The sequence below is a fragment of the Sciurus carolinensis genome, chromosome 15, assembly GCF_902686445.1.
Source record: "Sciurus carolinensis chromosome 15, mSciCar1.2, whole genome shotgun sequence".
In the NCBI taxonomy this organism is placed as follows: domain Eukaryota; kingdom Metazoa; phylum Chordata; class Mammalia; order Rodentia; family Sciuridae; genus Sciurus; species Sciurus carolinensis.
In genome coordinates, this window is record NC_062227.1 from 6,596,588 (window position 1) to 6,619,851 (window position 23,264).

The 23,264-nt window shown below is 38.6% G+C and overlaps 1 protein-coding gene across 2 annotated transcripts; it reads right to left on the minus strand.

Moving 5' to 3' along the window:
* Positions 1-1,303: 1,303 nt before the first annotated feature.
* Znf510 (zinc finger protein 510) lies at positions 1,304-23,022 on the minus strand. 2 transcript variants are annotated; one of them, XM_047526515.1, is made up of 5 exons: positions 22,834-23,022; positions 22,133-22,191; positions 9,057-9,183; positions 8,670-8,765; positions 1,304-6,289 (listed from the first exon to the last, which is right to left on the minus strand). In XM_047526515.1, exons 1-5 carry the CDS (start codon positions 22,898-22,900, stop codon positions 4,605-4,607), a joined length of 2,034 nt encoding a protein of 677 aa, XP_047382471.1. In that variant the 5' UTR covers positions 22,901-23,022; the 3' UTR covers positions 1,304-4,604. The 2 variants fall into 2 exon arrangements, with proteins under 2 accessions (XP_047382471.1, XP_047382472.1); XM_047526516.1 differs by lacking the exon at positions 8,670-8,765.
* Positions 23,023-23,264: the final 242 nt, after the last annotated feature.

Sequence of the window (23,264 nt, forward strand, 5' to 3'; positions counted from 1 at the left end):
TTTCTTCAGCTCAGGACTGCTACTCTTAATGGAAGCATTAGAAATATGTCTTTTTTTAATGTGTTGCCTCTTTCCTATTGTCATCTAAGTTATTAAGAATCTGTGAATTTAAGACATTTGGTGAACAAGGAATCAAATGATGGGAAGAGCAGAGTGCTGACATTCCCCGTCCTGAACCATCCTCTGGCCACAGCAGCTCTCTTTGGTCGAGTTACTGAATAGCAGGACTGTTGTTTTTATGTCTATTTTGCCAGGTCGGCCGAATTAGTTTCTCAGCTGTTGGTCAAACCAACTCTGCAGTGTTCCTGAGAATACCAGGTCTCTTAGAGGCTGGTCGGCCACACACGCTTAGGGCACTTACAGATTGTGTGACCTGACAAGAAACACGTTTGTTTCTCTTCCTTAACTGTCTAAAGCTGCCCTGGTGGGAGGAGAGAATAAAATTTCTTCGGGTCCAAGGAAGCATTCAATATGAGGGAAAACACATCGGGAGACAAACAGGGAAGCAGGTCAAACGTTAGGCCCCTCCTTCAGGCCAGACATCTCTCTGAGGAGCTTTCTCCAACTTGACGAAATTAAAAAAATAAAAACTTTTTTTCTCACCTGTCAGGCCAATGATTTGGGAAGTAAAAATGAGGGAACTACTGTTAGAATGAACTAAACAGATAATTCCCAGGGTTTTTTTGTTTTTGTTTTTTTTTGTATACTAATCCCTTTTGTTGATCTTAGAAGTATGATTTTGCCTTTATAATTGTTTGGCAAAATTGACTGAATACTTCTCTAAAATATTCATGTGAAAGAGAAGTAAATAAAAAAGACTAAACTGTGAATAAAAAGAGAGACTGGATATGAAGAAAAACTGAATTAGGAATTCTAAGTTCACTGAAAATAAATTTTGGTCAACAAAGATCAGAAAAGTATTCTTAGTTCTGAATACTAAGAACAAGTTAATTTAGTAAATTTGGAAACAGATATTGGTGAATGGGGAGCTTATAGTAATACTTTTATACTTAATGAATCATCTAAAAAGAACTTACAGCATCAAAGAGGTTCATATTTCCCTTTGATAACTAACTTCAACAAAGATTTCTAAGTGTTTTTGTTTGTTTGTTTGTTTTTTGTTTTGCGGTGCTAGGCATACGAACCCAGGGCTTTGTGTTTTTGCAAGGCAAGCACTCTACCGACTGAGCTATCTCCCCAGCCCTCTAAGTGTTTAATAATTAATCAAGGATTGTTTTGTGTTTGAGACATCATAAAAAAAAAAAACCCACAAAAATTCCTGCCCTCATGAGTTTTTTTTTAAGGTGGGCAAAAAAATTAACATCTCTAGGTTTACTAGGTGAGGCACCTATCTATTGGAAGAAGACCACAACTTGGTAAGATCAGCCAGGCAGGCAGAAGGGAAGATTCATGATGAGAACACAGACCATGACCTCTAACTGTGATGTGTTATATGTAAAAGGGACAGAAGGCAAGGCCTAAGTGCCCAGTCGTGGGGCTTTCATTACCTAGTCACCTGGATGACTTTAGTTCCATCTGGGGGGGTGTGGGACCTAATCCTGAACTTAACACCAAACCCAATCATGATCCTAAAATATTCTACTTAAAAGGGAACAGAGAGGGAGACAATTTTAAATGTCTTAAGAAAGTATATAAGTAAAACCCAAGAGTTTAAACAATGAAAGACCTTCTTTATACTACCAAGGGTTATAGGGAACAAACATGATATTTTGCTTCTCACGGACTGTAGCACTAACCACCAATCTCCCTGTTCTGTTTGCTTCTCTTCATGTGTAACCTTATATTGCAAATGCATTTCCCTAGCAAGGCTGCTGGCCACTCAGTTAGTGTCACTGGTCAATGATGTTCCACTTCTAAAGTTCTAGGATTCTCGTTTTCCAAACTTGAACATCCTTCTGTGAAAGAATATTGATTCAAACATCCTTCAGTATCAGAGTAGAAAGATCAGGTATTCTGGGTCATGAGGTATGTGCCAGTCTGGTTCATAAGAGGAGGATATCTTACTGAAGTAACAGAATAGAAGGAATGAAACAGAAAGGAAGGGTGATAAACATGCAATATCTTTACAACTGACAATTTAGTATGTGAAGACATTAAAAATCAGTAGGAAAGAGGTGATCTAATGAAATGGTACACAGAATATTGCCTATTCATTCAAAAGGAAAAAATTTGTAGATTCTTACATCAAATGACACCAATAGAGATATGGGGTATATACAGATCTTTGTGCCCAGTGTAATAGAGAGAATGTTTTCATACACCAGTACAGTGATGGATATAGTGGCAGTGTTGGCGATCTGAACAGAGAAAGCTGAATCAGCAGCTTGCTTCCACTTTAGTCTCATTAGAGAATGGTTTCATCGTGGACATCTAATGGAGCACACCATGGGGGTGCCAGCAGCTGTGATTTTCTCTCACAATTCAGAACAACAAAGGGGGTGCCTTTAATCTCATGTCCTAATTGGAATTTACAATAACTAGGTCACAGCAAGAGCCCAAGTTTTAATAGGAATACAAGTTTTATCCAGTGAAGTACTGGGCAGCACTGAGGAATCCTTGTGATCTGTTCACTGAGGAGAGAGCACTTTCATTTTGGGGTATATAAAGACAAATTTTAAGTAGATATAGCATTGTAGTGCTTTCAAGTTAGCAAACAAGGCCCAATTAGATTAATCTGCACAAACTGAGGGCCCTACTAAGTCAGAAGTTCTGTTTCAGGTAACGAAGTGGGAAATAAACTTCTTTCTTTCTTTCTTCTTTTTTTTTGGGGGGGTGCTGGAGATTGAACCCAGGGCCTTGTGCTTGCAAGGCAAGCACTCTACCAGCTGAGCTATCTCCCCAGCCCCTAAATTTCCTATAAAGAAAACATTCTGCCGGTTCATGTTCAGCTGAGATACTACTATGGGCCTACAACAGCTGCATTCTTAAAATAGTTTTCATTCCACAAGTTGAGGCTTGCTGGGTTGTTCTCATTTTGTTAGTTGTTGAGTCCACGATGATATACCCTAAAACTGGAATTTCAGGCAGAGGCTTCTATTGAAGACAATGGTTTCCAATGTGGAAAAGAGACTAGTTTAGCTAATAGTTGTTTTTCTTCACATGCCACTCTTCCTGATTGGGAGAATTCCTTGTATGACTTGTGGGGAACAGAGCATATACCATATCAATTCTTACTATACCTTTTTTTTTTTTTTTTTTTTGGTAAGGGGGATCAAACCCAGGGCCTCACACATGCTAGGCAAGCACACTATCACCATGCTACGTCCCCAGCACTTCAGTACACTTTGAAACATAGAAGTAACCAGTCTATTGCACTGACCTACAGAATCCCATCCACCAAGTTACCTTTCTCCCTTCCCTACTGTGAACCCTTTCAAACCTCATTAGCTAAATCAAGGGGCCCCTACCTCCATCAGAACTGGCCAGATGTTGACTTGGGCACTTGTATTCAATATAGCCATAAACATTTGAGTCTTTTCCCTCCCCAGATGTTCCCCCCAAATACTCAGGTGATTGCTAATGGCTTCCAGACCCCCCTTGGAGACAAGGAAACCTTACTCCTTAAAGAAGTTGTGCTTGTGGTATATAGAGCTGTGAGGGCAGTGGCTTATGTCATTCAGCAAGAAATAGTTCCTTTGAGCTGTGTGGTGGCTGCTCACCATTCAACCAATATCAACCAACCACCACTAACAACAAAAAAGCCTCTTCCAACACTTCCAGTTCATCTAAAACACTGTTATCAGGTGATGCCACTTATTTCATTATCTGGAAAGGATGACTTTTGTATGAATTCTCTTGTCCTCTTTGACTCACCCAGTTGTCTTCTGAAGAGGCTGGTGTCCTCTGGTTGACTTACACTTGGTTTACACACCTATATTCTGCCTTCCTAGCAGTGACAGCTAAACTAGATATCGAAACAAGTGTATCAAAACATGCAAGAGTTCAATAGAATAAAAGCTTAATATCTGTTCAAAATACTTTTCATCAGTAAAGGTGTGGAAGAGAACTTACACCCACCAATGTGTTCGAGCGTGCTGGCCTTTCTTACCTCGGGCTGTGCCACATGAAGGCATGGCACCACAGGCTGACCCAGAAATCACACTCATTTTATTTTTACAGGGCCTTGGAGGCTGCTCAGGAAAGTCTTTGATTTGCAAATCTGGGTGTGGCATATACCACAGGCATCCATCCACACTCCAGCAGCCTGTCACAAATCCCTCTTAGGTGAAAGGGAATTTAGACTAGTTATGCACCTTAAAGAAAAAATGAAACTGTTACTGGTGAACAGATTAACAGACTGTGTGAGGCATGAACTATCTAAAAGGGTATGACTTCATTCAAAAGGACTTCCTATCGTCCTCTGAAAAAACAGAAGTCTGGGTGAATTCTTAGATATATCTAAGGGTTGCCTTTTAGATAAGTCTTCCTACATTGATATTCATATGGTTTCTTTTTTGTGTGAACTGTTATAAAGGTTCACTTATGTTGCTATTAGTGTACATGTGCGAGTGTATTTCCAATTGAACTTCCTGAATACCCTGTTGTCAAATCAGTCTTTTTGTCAGAAATATTTTCTACAGTTATCAATAGAGTTTCCTTCCTCCCTGAATCCTCTGATACAGAGTTGACTTATACACTTTTCCATATTCATTCCATTCATAAGATTTCTCCCCACTGTGAATTCTCTGATGTATTCTGAGGTTTGATTTCTGGCCGAATGTTTTCCCACATTTATTACACTGAAAGGGTTTCTCCCCTGTATGAATTCTCTGATGATCACTAAGGATTGCCTTCCGTACAAACTTTTTCCCACACTCATTACATTTAAAAGGTTTCTCCCCAGTGTGAATTCTCTGATGCACTCGGAGGGTTGATGTCCGGGCAAAAGTTTTCCCACACTCATTACATTTGAATGGTTTCTCTCCTGTGTGAGTTTTCTGGTGTTGAATGAGATGGTCTTTGCGCCAGAAGGATTTTTCACATTCATCACACTGATATGTTTTCTCCCCACTATGAGTTCTTTGATGTATTCTGAGGTTAGATTTCTGGCCAAAAGTTTTTCCACATTCATTACACTGAAAGGATTTCTCCCCTGTGTGAATTCTGTGATGATCTCTGAGGGTTGACTTCTGAACAAAGGTTTTCCCACACTCACTACATTCATAGGGTTTCTCTCCTGTGTGGATTCTCTGATGTCCCCGGAGGGTTGACTTTTGGACAAACGTTTTCCCACATTCATTACACTTATAGGGTTTCTCTGCTGTGTGAATTCTTTGATGTGTACTGAGGTGGGACTTCTGGGAGAAAGTTTTTCCACATTCATTACATTCAAATGGTTTCTCTCCTGTGTGAGTTCTCTGATGCTGAACGAGATGTCCTTTCTGACAAAAGGATTTCCCACATTCATTACATCTGTAGGGTTTTATGTCAGAGTGAGTTCTCTGCCGTATTTTGCAGGTTAATGTCTGACAGGACCTCTTATTTTCATATTCAAAGGATTTATCCCCAGTTTGTGTTCTGCCATTAGATATCAACGGATTCTCTTTTGTGACAGTTCTCCGAGACTGAGTGAGGCATGACTGCTTGCTGAAATCACTTCCATGTGTGTTAGGTTCATGATATGTCACAGTCATGTTAAATTTACTGTATTCCCCCAGGGCTGACTTCCCAAAGGAAGATTTTCCACACTGGTGAAGATAAGAGCGTTTCTCCACTGTGTTAATTCTTCTGTGGTCAAAAGGAGTTATCTCATGAAGGTTTTTCCTTCTTTCATCACCTTTACAGGATTTTTCTTCTGCGCGAGAACTCTTACATGTAACAAAGTCAGTCTTATTACAGATTTTTCCAATTTTATTACCTTCAAAATCTTGCTCCAATGTTTGAAACTCCTTATGCTCAAGAGTTTCCTTATAATTAAGGGCTTGCGTGTTTTTACTGTATTCATGAAAGTTCTTTCCAGTATGATTTCTGCCAAACTTAATTTTGAAAGGCAAATTCTCACGTACATTATAGCAATCTGCTTTCTTTGTTGAACAGTTTCTATTATTTTGGATAAATTTAGAAATATTTTGAAAATTCACTCCCCATGATTCACATCGGCAGGACAGTTCTGTTGAACAAACTGGAGCTGTGTGCAGATTAAATGGTTTTCCCCCAAATTTCCCTTTCTCTCTAGTCAATGTTTTATTTTTTGTGAATATTATCGGTTGCAAGTATTTGTCTTTGATTTTCTTGTTCCTCTTGATCAAGTCATTGACTTTGTAATTTTCTAAAATGAGAAAAATTGAAAACATCTTATGAACTGTACACTTCTTAGGAGTAGGGTTTATGCACAAGGTCTGTTTCATTACATCGAAATGAAATATGTGCATCCAACTCTCTTTTTTTTTGGGGGGGGGGGATACCAGAGATTGAACTCAGGGGCACTCAGCCACTGAGCCACATCCCCAGCTATATCTTGTATTTTATTTAGAGATGGGGTCTCACTGAGTTGCTTAGCGCCTCACTGTTGCTGAGGCTGGCTTTGAACTTGAGATCCTCCTGCCTCAGTCTACTGAGCTGCTGGGATTACAGGCATGTGCCACCACGCCTGGCCCAACTATTCCTTTTAAAAATAACATGAATATGGAGCAAATGGGAGAGGAAACTGACAATGAATACTATTTGACATGTAGTAAATGAGTATTCACTAAAGAAAAGGAAATAGAAATTAGTTTTACAGGGGTGGTTATGTTAGTGGAGAACAGGATGAATACAACAGACTATGAACTTCAGTAGAGTAACAAATGGACATAATATACATGAAATACTCAATATGGAAAAAGCTTAGTTTGGGAAGGCTAGGTCCAGATATTATCTATATTATACTGGACTACATTGTTTATAGTCTTCCAATTAGATATCACTCATTTTCATCAACTTTTCAATACTAAATGTATAACAGCACCAATTTCCACATGATCATAAAGTTCTAACCTATCTTAGTGTTATGATTCACAGAAATACAAGCAAATATTGTATAAACTGATTAAAAGAAAATTCATTCTTGTAACTTAATTAGGTTCACAGTTCCATCTGGTTGTCATCTTTTATTAATTTTATCAGAATGCAACCATAAGTGAACTTGATTACCATCCTGAGTTTCCACACTTCAATGTGACACAGGGGTTCAATTTTAAATGAGGAATCAAGGAAGGCCTTATTGTAAACATGACATTTAAGAAAGGTCCAAATTTTTTAATGTATTCTAGATGACTGTACTTGATAATTTATATTGCAAAATATGTAACCTGTCACTTCTGTTTCACCCCTTCACCCCCCCCCAACTAAGTGTTATAGTTGAGACTGGAATTTCCCCCTAAGGTTCATGTGTTGAAGGCTTACTTCCCAATGGAGCAATGTTCAGAGGAGGGGCTTTTGGGAAGTGATTAGATCATAAATGCTCTGACCTCATCAGGGGATTAACCTACTGAGAGTTGAATGGCCTACTGGGAGGTGGTGGAAACTGTAGGCAGTAGGGTATGGCTGTAGAAAGTAGGTCACTGGGATATGCCCTAGAAGGGTAGTTCTCATCCCCAGCCCATTCCACTCTCTGATCTCCTTCTCAGATGCCATCAGGTGACAGCTCTGCTTCTGCCAGACTCTTTCACCATGATGTTCTGCCTCACCTCAGGTCCACAGCAATGTAGTCTGTCAACAATGGACCGAAACCTTTGAAACTGAGCCAAAATAAATCTGTCTTTAAGTGGTTCATGTCAGGTATTTGGGTTTCAGCAACACAAGACTAACAGGACATGGAATAATATATAAGTACATGAAGATTTCATGTGTAACATAAAGCAGTGATATATACATATTGATAATTTTTGGATTTTTTTGGCTTAATCTTTATAATCATTGCACAAAATTTCACGTGGCTACATAATCCTTCCTTAAAGAATTCAGCTATTTTTCCAATATATGGCTGGTGAGTCAAATTTTATCAAATATAAACAATATTCCCATTAATATTGTTATATGTACTAGAGAAAACAATTATAACTTTTATAGGGTGTAGAGAGAACAAAGGGCTTGCTTGCTTATAATGTATGCAAAACATTACTAGACGGGGTGGTATATAACTGATTTCACAATAGTTTTACAAGGTTATACTTCCAGTTCATGAATACTTATCTCTCATAATTCATATCCCCACCAGAACTTGGTATTGCCAGACTGGTTAATCTTACCACATATCTCTTATTTCACTTTGCATAATATAAAAACTAATGTGAGAAATTTTCAGATTTACTGGCCCTTTAAAAAGTGCCTGTTCAGAGTCTTTTGCCCATTTTTCAATGGTGTTGTCTACCTTTTCCCACATTGACTTATGGAAGTTCTTCACATTTTCAGGAAGCTTACTCTGTCTAGGTTACTTTCACTATATTCCAATTCTGCTATTATGTGGTCTTTTACCCTCTTAAAGGGTATCTTCTATGAACAAGGTTTTAAATTTTAATGGAGTCAGATTTATTAATCATTTCCCTTTGACTGGTTGTTTTTACAACTTTGATCTTTTCCGCAAAGTTTTGTGATACAAAGGTGTACACTGACCATCTGGAGTCTAACTACCACACACAGTTCTGTCTGATAAGTGATCAGCAACTCACCTGGGTCATTCTGGTTTGAAATCTCCTCCTCTGAGAACCAAGGTGCTTCTCCTTGCTCTAACTTGAGGATCACCTCTGGCTTGAAAATGCAGTACCCTATGAATAGGGAATAATTGAGGGCTTAGGCCAGATATATGACCATTCTGGCTTCCAAAAGTGGAAGAAGGTACAGCTTCAGGAACAGCATCCTGAAGGTGCTCATGTGAATTCATCATTGGGAGCTGACAACACAATCTCTGTGGTACCTTTAACAGTTTAGTTACTTTGGACTGTTGAATGAAAATCCTAAATAATATGGAACTTTACAGGTGTTCACACATGCTGGCAAGTAAAAAGGAAGTGCCTTCTCCATGGAGTGGCAAGGGCAAGTCAGGCATATATGCTCACCCATGGAGACAAGGTGGCTGTAGTTCTCCAGCATCACGTCTCTGTACAGGGTCCTCTGAGCAGGGCCCATGTGCTGCCACTCCTCCTGGCTGAGTTCCACAGTCACGTCCCTGAATGATAGTGACGCCTGGAACAGTACATTTTGTTTAATCAGTAAGGTCCAGAATTAGAAACAGACAAAAAAATACTCATGGAAATGACTCCTATTATGTTTATTATAAAGAGGTTAAAATGATTATAAACAAAATCTATTATGGATCTGATATCATCTTATTCTTTGAAGTTACTCAATTAGCAAAAACATAACAATTCATATGTATATATTTTTGAATTATAAACAAGAACTACCAATAGATGTTAGCAATACTTTTGTATTTTTTATAGCCAGAAAATGTAAAAAAAAAAAAAAAAAACCTCCTACCATTTTTATTACAACTCCTGTAGGCTACTATGGACATAATCCATATATTATGGCCTGTGAGTCAAATCTGGCTCACTGATTTAAAATAAACCTTAATTAGAACTCAGCCAAACCTATGCATCTTTCATTGCCCATGGCTCCTTGTGTTGAAACAGCATTGCTGAGAAATACCATCAGAGACCTTGCAATTGTCAACAGGGAAAAATTATTATCTGACACTTTACAGGAACAATCTGCTAACCTCTGCACCAAAAAATCTGACTTAAGGAAAAATTGCTAACACAAAAATAACAAAGAAAACATATTAAATAAAAAGAAATATGTAGATTGAAATTAAAAGGATATTTAAAAAAAAACTACCATGTAACTGTTAGTCAAAAGAAAGTTGACATGGTTATATTAGTATCAAGAAAAGTAGATTTTTAAGGTAAGAAAGTATGATAAAAGCTGATGAGTAACAACCTAGAATGATAAAATGATCCTCTCAGGAAAATATATAACAAATATAAAGTATGTACTGGAAAACAGAAATTTCAAATGCAAACATTTCTCATTCACAAAGTATGTAACTGTGAACTCGACCCTTCACTTAGGTTTATTGTAACCTCAAAATGAATATTCATAGTTATCTTGTGAGTCACTCTTGGTCATCTGTAGAATGATACAAAATTTGAGTTGCACAGCTGAGGTTGAATAAAATGATGTTCTTTTTGTTTTAGTTCTGATACTATAAACAAGTAAGCTATTCTCAGTTTATTTAGTTCCACCTTTTTTGTATTTTTGTGCTTTTCCTCAATGAATTCACTTTTTAAAAATGGCCTCTGCTATGGTTTGGAGATAAAGTATCCCCCAAAAAGCTCCTGGTAATGCAATAATATTTAGGTGAAATGATGTGATTACGAAAGCTGTAAACCTAATCAGTCCACCCTAGTTTGAATGGACTGACTAGGTGGTCAAGGTAGGCAAGGGGGTCATGACTGGAGGAAATGGGTCAATAGGGGAATGGGGACATCTTCCCTGTGGACCATACTTCAACTTCTCTGCTTCCTGGCTGCCATGAATGGAAGTGCTCCTCCACCACATCCTTCTACCATGATGTTCAGCCTCACTTTGGGCCCAGAGCAAAGGGGTTGGCTGGCCATGGACTAAATCTCTGGAACTGTGAGTCAAACTTTTTCTCCTCTGAGAGGTTCTTATTGGATATTTTGGTCACAGCAACACAAAGCTGCCTAATACAGCCTACTTGTGTAATAGTGAAATACTGTCTAGTGTTCTTAAGTGTATGGAAGGTTAGGACATGCAAGGTGGAGAAAACATTTAAGCTAGATAAGCTTTGTTCAGGCATTAGCTATGGTGTTCTGTTGGCTGTTAGCCCAACGTTTATGAATCAACAATATTATTAAGTAAAATATCTTTAAACAGACACATGATAAGATTACATATTGACTGGTTTATGAAAATAAGACCAGAGATTTGCAGGAACCAAACCCTGTATTTCCTCTCTGAGTCATGGTTCAGTATTTACTAATTCAGTATTCACAGTGACTTTATAGAACATTGCTACTGAGGATAATGGGGAGTTGCTTGTATATAAACAAAAGTTGATAAAAATGATAAAAAGACCATTAGTGATTTTAATATAACTCTTCGAGTAACTCACAGAAAAGCAGATCGAAAAAACAGGGGTATTGGAGTCAGCAAACTATAGTCCAAAAGCCAAATCTAGCCCACTATCTGTTTCTTTTTGTAAAACAAGAAAAACACCACCATCACCACTTGTTTTTGTAAATAAAATTTTATTGGAACACAGACATATTCACATATTTTGCTTATTCAAAAAAAATGGAAAATATGTCTCAATGAAATAGGAAAAAAAGAAAAAAAAAAAAAAAAAAAAAAAAAAAAAACCCTGCCACCAACAGGCTTTGGCTTTGAACCTTAGAGATGTAGCAATATGAAAACTAACATTTTTACAAGAATAAAGCTGGGAAAATTGACAATCAATGGGAACCTATGGGGAGAATCAGGACCTGCTTGTGTGCTTTCTGATACAGATAACATTAGACTCCACATAAGACAACAGGAAGATAAAACTCAAATGTGTGAAATCTATAGGAGCCACACAGATTGGAGGATTTCCAACTTGCTGTTTCAAAGGAAAAATCAAACAGGAAATTAAAAAATACATTGAAAACAGTGAAAATGCAATCAAATAAAAATTCACCAAAACTTATGGGATGCAGCTAAACACCTACTTAAAAGAAGATCTCAAATCAATACTATAAATGTTTTGAACTAATGGAAGAACAGTACTACTAACGTACCAGAAATAAAAAGGACAATGAGAGAATACAAATATCAACACATTTGATAATCCCAATGAGATGTACATATTCCTTAGAAACACGCAAAGTACAAAAATTGACCCAGAAAGAACATCTGAATAAGGTCTGAGGATGTAGACCAGTGGAAGAGAACTTACCTAGTACATGCAAAGCCTGGGTTTCATCTCCAGTATTACACACAAAACCAAATAAATAAATAAAAATAAATAAATCTGGATAGACCTTTCAGTAATTAAAATTCTCCCAAAAAGAAAGCCTCAAACCAAATGGTTTCACTGGTAAACCTACCAAATATTTAAAGAATGGATTATAACCTTCTCTAATTCTTCCATAAATAGAAGAAAAGGAAACACATCCTAATTCAATCCATTCAGTTATCTTCAACCAAAGTTGGACAAAGAAATCTATAGATCAATATCCCTTTTGAATATAGGTGCAAATGACCTGCAATATAATACCAGCATAATAAAAAGGATGACAAATGTTCCCCTATGTATGATGGCTTAACTTGTGTGTGTGTGGTAACTTCATGATGGGGAAGTGATGTATATGCAGAAGAAATTGTATTTTAGCATAAAACAGACTTTATGTTAGATGATTTTGCCCAAGGTGTGAAAGTCCTCAGCATGATTAAAGTAGGTTAGGGTAAGCTTAGGTTAGTGTATTTAGTGCAATTTGGACTTATGATATTTTCAATTTATGACAGGGTTATTGGGATATAACCCATGGTAAGTGCAGGAACATCACTATACTCTGTAAGTACAATTTACTGCATAATTGCAATGTGACTTGCCATAAGAAAATCAATGCAATATGTCACACTGAGAGAATAAAGGAAATATACCAGATGATAAACTAGCATTTGACAAAATTCAACACACTTTCATGATATAAAGCAAACAACACAGTAGGAACAGAAGGGAACTTCCTCAACATAATAAAAAGCATTTTTAAAAAAGCGATACTAACACCAAACATGAAGATAAAAGACAGGAAGGTTTCCTCTAAAGATCAGGAACAAGACAGGAAGGCTGCTTTAATCATTTCTATTCAGTGTACTAGAAGATCTAACCATGTTAAATAAGTAAGAAAGGAAGAAAAGAGCCATCCATATTAGAAAAAAATTAAATCTCTCTATTCACACATCACATGATTTAATATAGATAACATTAGAGAATCCACAAATATAGTGAAGTCAGTAAAGTTGTAGGATACAAAATGAACACATAAAAATCATTTGCATCTCTATACTGGCAATAAACAATTGAAAATATTAAGAAAACAATTCTATTTACAATATGGTAAAATACTAGGAAATAAATTTAATCAAGAAGATACATGGGAGATCCAAGATGGCAGACTAGAGGGAGGGTGAGTTTCTTGTTGCTCCATAACTCAGGTTTCAAGCAGAGGATATCTGTTTCTTGATTGCTCACTGTCTGGTGCCTACCATCCGCCATTGGCCTGCTGCTTGCCTGTCCATCGCCTGCCTTTCACCTACCCATCACCACCACCCGAGGTTTACCTCCTGATCGTCCGACAGCAGTCAGCAGACTGACCACAGGCTACCAGTGGAGCACCAGCTGCCTGCTGTTGCCTGGAAGTTCACTGTCACAGTACCTGCAGCTTTGGTTACACGTGGCTGCTGCCATTTTGAAATAGCAGCCGGGACTTGTAGTTACGACTCCTGGTTGAACTGACTGAGCCCCATCTCCAGGATCCCTCAGCCCGACCAATCACTCCCTGACTCCAGGGCCCTCACATCAACTGACTGTTCCCAGGTACCAGGACCCCCAGACCAACTGCCTGTGCCCTACCACCAGGACCCCCAGTCCAACTGATTGCACCCTGCCTCCAGGATCCCAATGAGACCGACAATACCCCACCTCCAGGACCCTGGCCCAACTGACTGCACCCCGCCTCCAGGACCTCCAGCCAACCACGCCCACACTCTGAGCTGCAGCTCCCCATTTGCCAACACATTTGGAAGCTAGAGTGGCCATCTTGGATAATCCTGGAAGCTGTAACTCCCATCTTTAGGTGGGGCAAATTCCATCCTGAGACATCTGCTGGAGACTTGAAACTCATTGTCAGGTACCTCTGACATCAGGCTACAGAAGACTGGGAGGTTTGAATACTATATGACTATTATAGTGTAGGTTTTCTTTTTTCTCCTTATTGAACAATTTTAAGTTTTCATTTCTTTACTTTTCTCGCTCTCTTTTCCTTTTGTTTACCTGTTCCCTCAGAGTCTCTTTCTCCCTTTTCCCAAGCTAACAATCCACTTCTTTTGATTACACTCTCACACTTTCTATGATCTAGAAATTCTACATATTCTTTTCTCATCCCATTAACAGCTACATCCTACACCCCTCCCCATCCTCTTGATCCTCCATTAGAAACTGTAGACCTTATTGCAAATTTTTCTGCTATACTGAAGATAATAACTGAACTCATTCTGTTCATTATGACAATATTGTTAATGTCCTCATAGGGGCTATTTGGTTCGGGCTGCATACTGTCTGAACTGGGCACTGCTAATATTGATCTCCCCCTTAAAGAAAAGGTTTTGGAAACCTATAGGGAGGAAACTGCAATATCCCAGATCTGCACTACTAGAAGGGAAGATACATGAACAACATGAAAAAACAAGAGAAGAAAAACAAACAAATCTAGATTCTATATTAATAGAATCCAGTGACAGTATGATAGAAGAAATGTTAGAAAAGGACTTCGGATTATACATGCCTAAAATGATTCATGAAGCAAAGGATAGATGAGAGAGCAAATGCAGGCAATGAATGATCATACCAATAAGCACTTGAAAGAGCAACTGCAGGAAGCAAAAGATCATTTCAACAAAGAGAGATTCTCAAAAAAAAAAAAAAAAAAAAAAAAAGGAAATCCTTGAAATGAAGCAAACAATAAACCAAATAAAACACTCAATGGAAAGCATCACCAACAGACTAGACCACATGGAAGACAGACAATGAAGACAAAATATTTAATAATGAAAATAAAGTTGCCCAAATAGAGAAGATGGTAAGAAATCATGAACAGAATCTCCAAGAACTATGGGACATCATGAAAAGACCAAAATTTAAGTATCAGGATTGAGGAAGGCACAGAGATACAAACCAAAGGAATAAACAACCGATTCAATGAATAATATCAGAAAATTTCCCAACCCTGAAGAATGAAATGGAAAAATCAAACACAAGAGGCTTACAGAACACCAAATGCACAAAATCACAACAGATTCACACCAAGGCACATTATAATGAAAATGCCTAACATCCAAAATAAAGATAGGATTTTGAAGACTGAGAGAGAAAAGCATCAGATTACATATAGGCGGAAACCAATACATATATCACCACATTTCTCAGTCCAGACTCTAAAAGCTAGAAGGGCCTAGAACAACATATTTCAAGCTCTGAAAGAACATGGTTGCCAACCAAGAATAGTATACCCAGCAAAACTAACCTTCAGATTTGAAGACAAAATAAAATCCTTCCATGATAAACAAAAGTTAAAAGAATGTACAAATAGAAAGCCTGCATTACAGAATATTCTCAACAAAATATTCCATGAGGAGGAAATGAAAAACAACAATGTAGATCAGCAAAGGGAGGAACTACCTTAAAGGAAAATCCATTCAAAGGAGAAACCAAGCCAAGTTCAAAACTAATAACCCTGAATGTTAATAGTCTAAACTCATCAATCAAAAGACATAGACTGGCAGAATGAATTAAAAAGAAAAGACCCAACAATATGCTGCCTTGAGACTCAGCTCATAGAAAAAGACATCCACAGACTAAAGGTGAAAGGATGGGTAAAAACCTACCACACACATGGACTCAGTAAAAAAGCGGGGGTTTCATCCTTATTTCAGATAAAGTGGACTTCAAGCCAAAGTTAGACTGAAGGGATAAAGAAGGACAGTTCATACTGCTTAAGGGAACCATAAATCAGGAAGACATAACGATAGTAAATATTTATGCCCCAAACAATGGTGCATCCGTGTACATCAAACAAATCCATCTCAATTCCAGGAATCAAATAGACCACAACACAATTAATTCTGGGTGACTTTAATACATCACTGTCACCACTGGATAGAGCTTCTAAACAAAAAAAAAAAAAAAAAAAAAAAAAAAAAAAACCCATAAAACTCAATAACACAACGAGTAACTTAGACTGAACAGACATATATAGAATATTCCATCCATCAATGAGTGTATATGCTTTCTTCTCAGCAGCACATGGAACCTTCTGGAAAACAGACCATATGTTATGCCACAATGTAGCCCTTAGCAATGCAAAAAAAGAGATACTGCCTTGTGTTCTATCAGATCATAATGGAATGAAATTAGAAATCAATGACAAAATGAAAAAACAGAAATTACTCCAACACCTGGGGACTAAATAATATGCTACTGAATGAAGCATGGATAACAGAAAACATCAGGGAGGAGATAAAAAAATTCTTAGCGGTAAATGAGAATGACGATACAACATATCAAAATCTCTGGGACACTATGAAAGCAGTACTAAGAGAATTCATTGCGTGGAGCGCATTCAAGAAAAGAATAAAAAGTCAACAACTAAATGACCTTAACATTACAGCTCAAAGCCCTAGAAAAAGAACAGAACACCACCAAAAGTAGTAGAAGACAGGAAATCATTAAAATCAGAGCTGAAATCAATGAAACTGAAACAAAAGAAACAATTCAAAACATTGACAAAACAAAAAGTTGGTTCTTTGAAAAAGTAAACAGACAAACCCTTAGCCACACTAACAAAGAGAGAGAAAACTCAAATTACTAAAGTTCATAATGAAAAAGGAAATATCATGACAGACACCACTGAAATACAGAACATAATGAGAAACTACTTTGAAAATCTATATTCGTACAAAACAGAAACTACCGAAGACATCAACAAATTTCTACAGACATATGCTCCTCCCAAACTGAACCAGGAGGACATACACAATTTAAACAGATCAATATCAAGCAATGAAATAGAAGAAGTCATCAAAAGCCTACCAACCAAGAAAAGCCCAGGACCAGACAGATTCTCAGCTGAGTTCTACAAGACCTTCAAAGAAGAACTCATTCCAATACTTCTCAAAGTATTCCAGCAAATAGAAAAGGAGGGTACCCTACCAAACTCATTCTATGAAGCTAATATCACCCTCATACCCAAACCAGACAAAGACACATCAAGGAAAGAAAATTTTAGACCAATATCCTTGATAAATAGAGACACAAAAATCCTTATCAAAATCCTGACAAACTGCATCCAGAAACATACTAAGACTATAGTGCACCACGATCAAGTGGAGTTCACCCTGGGAATGAAGGTTGGTTCAACATCTGTAAATCAATAAATGTAATAATTACCATCATGTCAATAGACTTAAGGATAAGAATCATATGGTTATTTCAACTGACACAGAAAAAGCGTTCGACAAAATACAGTACTCCTTCATGCTCAAAACACTAGAAATAACAGGGATAGTAGGAACATACCTGAACATTGTAAAGGCTATTTATGCTAAGCCCAGGGCCAACATCATTCTTAATGGAGAAAAACTGAAACCATTCCCTTTAAAAATGGGAACAAGACAGGGATGTCCTCTTTTACCACTTCTATTCAACATCGTACTTGAAATACTAGCCAGAGCAATTAGTCAGACTAAACAAATTAAAGTGATACGAATAGGAAAAGAAGAACTCAAGCTGTCACTATTTGCTGATGACATGATCTCTATTTAGAGGATCCAAAAAACTCCACCAGAAAACTTCTAGACCTCATAAATGAATTCAGCAAAATAGCAGGATATAAAATCAACACACATAAATCTAAAGCATTTTTATACATAAGTGATGAAAACATCTGAAAGGGAAATGAAGAAAACAACTCCATTCGCAATAGCCTCAAAAAAATTAAAATACTTTGGGAATCAATCTAACCAAAGAGGTGAAGGAGCTCTACAATTAAAACTACAAAACACTGAAGAAAGAAACTGAGGAAGACCTTAGAAGATGGAAAGATCTCCCATGTTCTTGGATAGGCAGAATTAATATTGTAAAAATGGCCATACTTCCAAAGGTGCTATACAGATTCAATGCAATTCCAATTAAAATCTCAATGACATTTCTCATAGAAACAGAAAAAGCCATCATGAAATTCATCTGGAAGAACAAAAGACCCAGAATTGCCAAAGCAATCCTGGGCAGGAAGAGTGATGCAGGAGGTATCACAATACCAGACCTTAAACTCTACTACAGAGCAACAGTAACAAAAACGGCATGGTATTAGCACCAAAATGGACAGATAGATCAATGGTACAGGATAGAAGACACAGAGACATACCCACATAAGTACAGTTATCTCATACTAGACAAAAGTGCCAAAAACTTAACAAAGGAGAAAAGATAGCCTCTTCAACAAATGGTGCTGGCAAAACTGAATTCCAAATGCAGTAAAATGAAATTAAACCCCTATCTCTCACCCTGTACAAAACTCAACTTGACATGGGTCAAGGATCTAGGAATTAGACCTGAGACCCTTCACCAAACAGAAGAAAAAGTAGGCCTGAATCTCCATCACATTGGCTTAGGACCAGACTTCCTTAACACAAACCCCACAGTGCAAGAAATAAAAGCAAGAATCAATAAATGGTATAGATTCAAACTAAAAAGTTTTTTTCTCAGCACAGGAAACAATAATGTGAAAAGACAGCCTACGGAGTGGGAGAAAATCTTTTCCACACACACTTCAGACAGAGCACTCATCTCCAAAGTTTATAAAGAACTTCAAAAACTTTCCATTCAAAATACAAAGAACCCAATAAATATGGGATAAGGGCAGACACTTCACAGAAGAAGATATACAGGTGATCAACAAATAAATGAAAAAGTGCTCATCATCCCTAGTAATTAGAGAAATGCAAATTAAAACCACCCTAAGATTTCATCTAACTCCAATTAGAATGGCTATTATCAAGAACACAAGCAATAATAAGTGTTGGCGTGGATGTTGGGAAAAAGGCACACTCATACATTGCTGGTGGAGTTGCAATTTGGTACAGCCACTCTGGAAAGCAGTATGGAGAGTCTCAGAAAGCTTGGAATGGACCCAACATTTGACCCAGCTATCCCACTCCTTGATTTATACCCAAAGGACTTAAGATCAGCATACTTCAGTGATGCAGTCACATCAATGTTCATAGCAGCTCAATTCACAATAGCTAGATTGTGGAACCAACCTAGATACCTTTCAACTGACGAATGGATAAAGAAACCGTGGTGTGTATATATATATATATATATATATATATATATATATATATACAATGGAATATTACTCAGCCATAAAGAAGAATAAAGTTATGGCATTTGCTGGTAAATGGATGAAGTTGGAAAATATCATGCTAAGTGAAATAGGCCAAGCCCAAAAAACCAAAGGCTGAATGTTTTCTCTGATAAGTGCATGACAATATATAATGAGGGGGCGTGGTAGGGGGAAGAGAAGAATGAAGGAACTTTGGATGGTGTAGAGGAAAATGGGGTGGGAGGGGGTGGAGGACAGAAAGTGAGTAGAATGGAACAGTATTACCCTATATATATGTAAGATTACATGAATGGTGTCAATCTACATTGTGTACAACCATAGAAATGAAAAGTAGTGCCCCATTTGTGTACAATGAATTAAAATGCAATCTGTAAAAATAAAAAATATTTTAATTAAAAAAAATAATTGAGGGCTTTGATAATTTTAGTTGAAACCCAATCAGATTTGGGATGTTCTTCCCATGAATTTATGAGCTTTGTTCCTTTTGAGCAAAGCAAGCATGATTTATCTTGGAACCATAATTTTCTCTTGGTTTAGTTATCTCCACCCTGCTCCACAAATTACATAAATAAGTCCAGAGACATAATTAACAATATTTTCAAAGATAGTAATTGTATGTGTTATAAGAACAAGCATGGTGAACCTGTTAGGAGGAACAGTACAGTGATCTGTTTTTCTTAAATATACCCCAGTTATTTGTGTTAATTTATCCATTTGTCCCCACAACAGGGAGTGTATCTTCAAGGCTTGAATAATGTACATTGTTTTCTGCAGGGATGGGACTCTCCATGAATTAACCAGCTACTTCTTGTCTCTACTGTCTCAGGTTCAGGATGTCTGTTTAAGGAGCCAAAAACAAGATACAGAAAACAGAAGGCAGAGATTGGGGTGGGAGTCAGACAGTGAAAGCTGACAGGAACCACATATCTCAAATAAGGTCTGGTGCAGAGAAGGAGAAAGTTGTAGGACGAGTAAATAATATAAATTTGATTTATCTCTGAGTAATGTTAAGAAAAAGCAAACAGAAGTCTGAGAAAGGGGCATCAGGAGACTAATGCAGAGTCAGGTGGGCCCTGTAAGAACAGACCGATAAAGGCATTATTGGGGCATTTTAAATTGCCAAACTGAACCCAGGAAGGGTGCCCTTCTAACTTGGCTGTAGTGGGGGTAGTTAGAATGACATTAGATAGCCCTTTCCACTTTCCTTACGGGAAGCTATGAGTTATGGAGAGGAAAGGTAGACTAAATCCCCCACAGAAATAGACAGAGGAACCTCTAAATATTGTGGCTGGGGAAGATGTGTGTGAGCATATTTCCAGAAAGCAGCCCTAAAGTGAGTTAGAAAGGGTTTTAAGATATCAGATAGGATACTAGGTAAATGAGGTTGAATGGTAGGTGGTATAATTTCAAAAGGGCTGATCATGAGAGGCTTTTTTGACAAACCTCAGATTTGGAGATTGGTCAGGAAAGAAACTTCATTCGATGTAAATGAGTGTCTATGGATAACTTAGCTAAAAAAAAAAAAAAAGATACATGACTTATGCATGAACACTAGAAAACCTTTTTGAAAGGAATTAAAGACCTAATAAATGAAAGGGCAGTCTATGTGCATGATTGGAAGATTTATATTAAGATGGCAATTTTCCTATGAGAGATTTACAGATTCAATGAAATCTGTATCAATATCCCAAAGGCCATTTTGCAGAAATGCCAATCCTCAAATTCACATAATTTTCGAGGAACCCTAAATAGTCAAAACAATCTTGAGGAAAAAAAAAAAAAAAGCTGGAGGATTTGTATTTTCTTAGTAATTAAGACAGCGTGATACTGGCATAAACACAGCCACATGGCTCCATTCCGTAGAACGGAGAACCAAGAAATAAACTCAGATATTGATCATTTTAAAAGGGAAAAAGAGTCTCATAAAGAATTAATATAGTTCCTGGAAAAGGGTGTTATCATAGAAGGAGCCTGACACCCTCTCTCTGTCACACACAAACCTGTCTTCTGTACATGCCCACTTCCCTTCCACCAAGAGACCCTGAAGAGAGTCACACAGATGCAGTATCCATGATCTTGGGCTTGTAGAACTGGGAGCCCAAACACACCTCTCTATAAATTACCCAGTGTCAGGTATTTTGTTACAGCAACAAAAACAACAAACAAGGGCATTTCATAGACTGCTCTTAAAAGGTTAAGAAACTCCATGCTCTGTAATAGCCAAAGTCCCACCCATTCGTTAGGGCTGACACCATTCTTTTCACCTCTCCCCCTTTGACTGAGCCTACACCATGTATCTGTTCTTTCTCTGACAAACTGTCAATCTCAACTTGTTTTAGTTATCTGAAAAACTGTGTGTGTTAACAAAATCCCCAATTTGGTCCAACATACTCACTCTCCTAACAGTACAGGAAAAGGAGAAGCAACATACTGCATTACCTCAGGGCTGTTATTGGGAAGATTTTTTAGTCACTTACATGAAGACCAACAAAGACACTTTTCTCCATTTCACTGTTTAGATTCCACAAGGATTCAGTGTGGCTTAAGTCTCTCCTAAAGAGAAATCTTTAAACAAATATTGTCAGCCCAATTCTGTGCCATGGGTATCCGAAACCGCCAGCTGCACTTTGGAAAATCTGTATTAGAGGATCTGCATCTTTACATGCAAACTCTGCTGTGTTTTCACTGACTTCTACATTGTATCTGAAAGATTCTGATCCATTCTTACTTCTACTTTTCCATATCAATTTCTTTACATTTATTTTTTGATGGACCTTTATTTTATTCACTTATTTATATGTAGTGCTGAGATCTGAACCCAGTGCCCCACACATGCTAAGCAAGCGATCTACCACTGAGCCACAACCCCAGCCCACTTTTCTATATTAATTGACAGATCCTTAAATACTAGAAATTCAGAAGAAAAAGACTGATTAAAAACTCACCTGAGATATGTTCGTTTTGTGTTGCTCTTGGAAGAGAGTTGAGAACTGAGAAGGAAACGCTGGGGGTAAGGAGACAGTCATGAGAGGTCTGGTCAGGCTCATAAGCACCCGCCTAAGTCTCCTTACACTAGCGGGGGGCAAAAGTTCCCCGGAACCTTGAGAATGGGTAGGAAGCCCCGCACGGACAACCCCTGCTGCGCCAGGCTAATGCGATGGCGGGGACGCACCCTCACTTTCACTGGGTGACTGTCAATTATTCTCCCTGTTAATTTATTCAGAATGCGTCTTCTTTTAGCAAGGGCTGAGAATCAAAGCAAAACCCACAGTGCTATCGTGCTGACGTCACTTGTGCCAATGGAAGGACAATAGAAAACAGGGAAAAACAGAGGCTTAAAGGGAGAATGGTTGAAATTTTTTGTTCCAATTTAGTGCAGTTTTTCCAAAGTGCTTCTGAGAAGCGCCCTGTGGCGGCGACTCTGGAGCGGACCGCGCTGTGCCGCTCCCGGCTCTGTCCTAGGTGCCCGCGCGGGTCAGCACCTCGGGCGGACGCTCTGCAAGGCCTCAGAGCCAGAGGCAGCACCCGTTTCTGGCTCAGCTCGTGGGAGCCGGGGGACGCCTAGGTCTAGGGCTACTGGGGTGGACGGGGCGAGGGTCTCGGAACCCGCGGGGGTCGCTTGTACAGTGGCCCTCGCCGCGCTCACCTCCCACGCCGCGGGCTGCGGCGTCTGCCGGCCCGCAGTCCGGGATGGCTTCTGGATGCGGAGACATCCCGCCGCGGCCCTCAGGTGAGAGGAGGAAGGACGGGCCAGGCTTGCACCGCTCGGGGCTCCGCCCCTGCACACAAGCACGTGGCCCCACGCGACTCCAGAAACCTCGCTGAGGCCCTGGCTTCCGACGCTTCGCCGCGCAGAAACTGCGGAAGTGGGGCAGCCCGTGCTGTCTGCGCACGCGCAGAAGGAGCCGCGCGTCCGCCCCCAGCGTGCTGCGCGGCGCCCCCACTCGGACTACACTTCCCATAAGGCCTCAGGTCAGGCTCCATGCTTCGTGTCTTTATTTCCCTTTTGGAAGGTTTAGGTGGGAATAGCCTGTTATAGACAGTGTGTCCTGAAACCAGAAATCCAGGTTCTGCCCG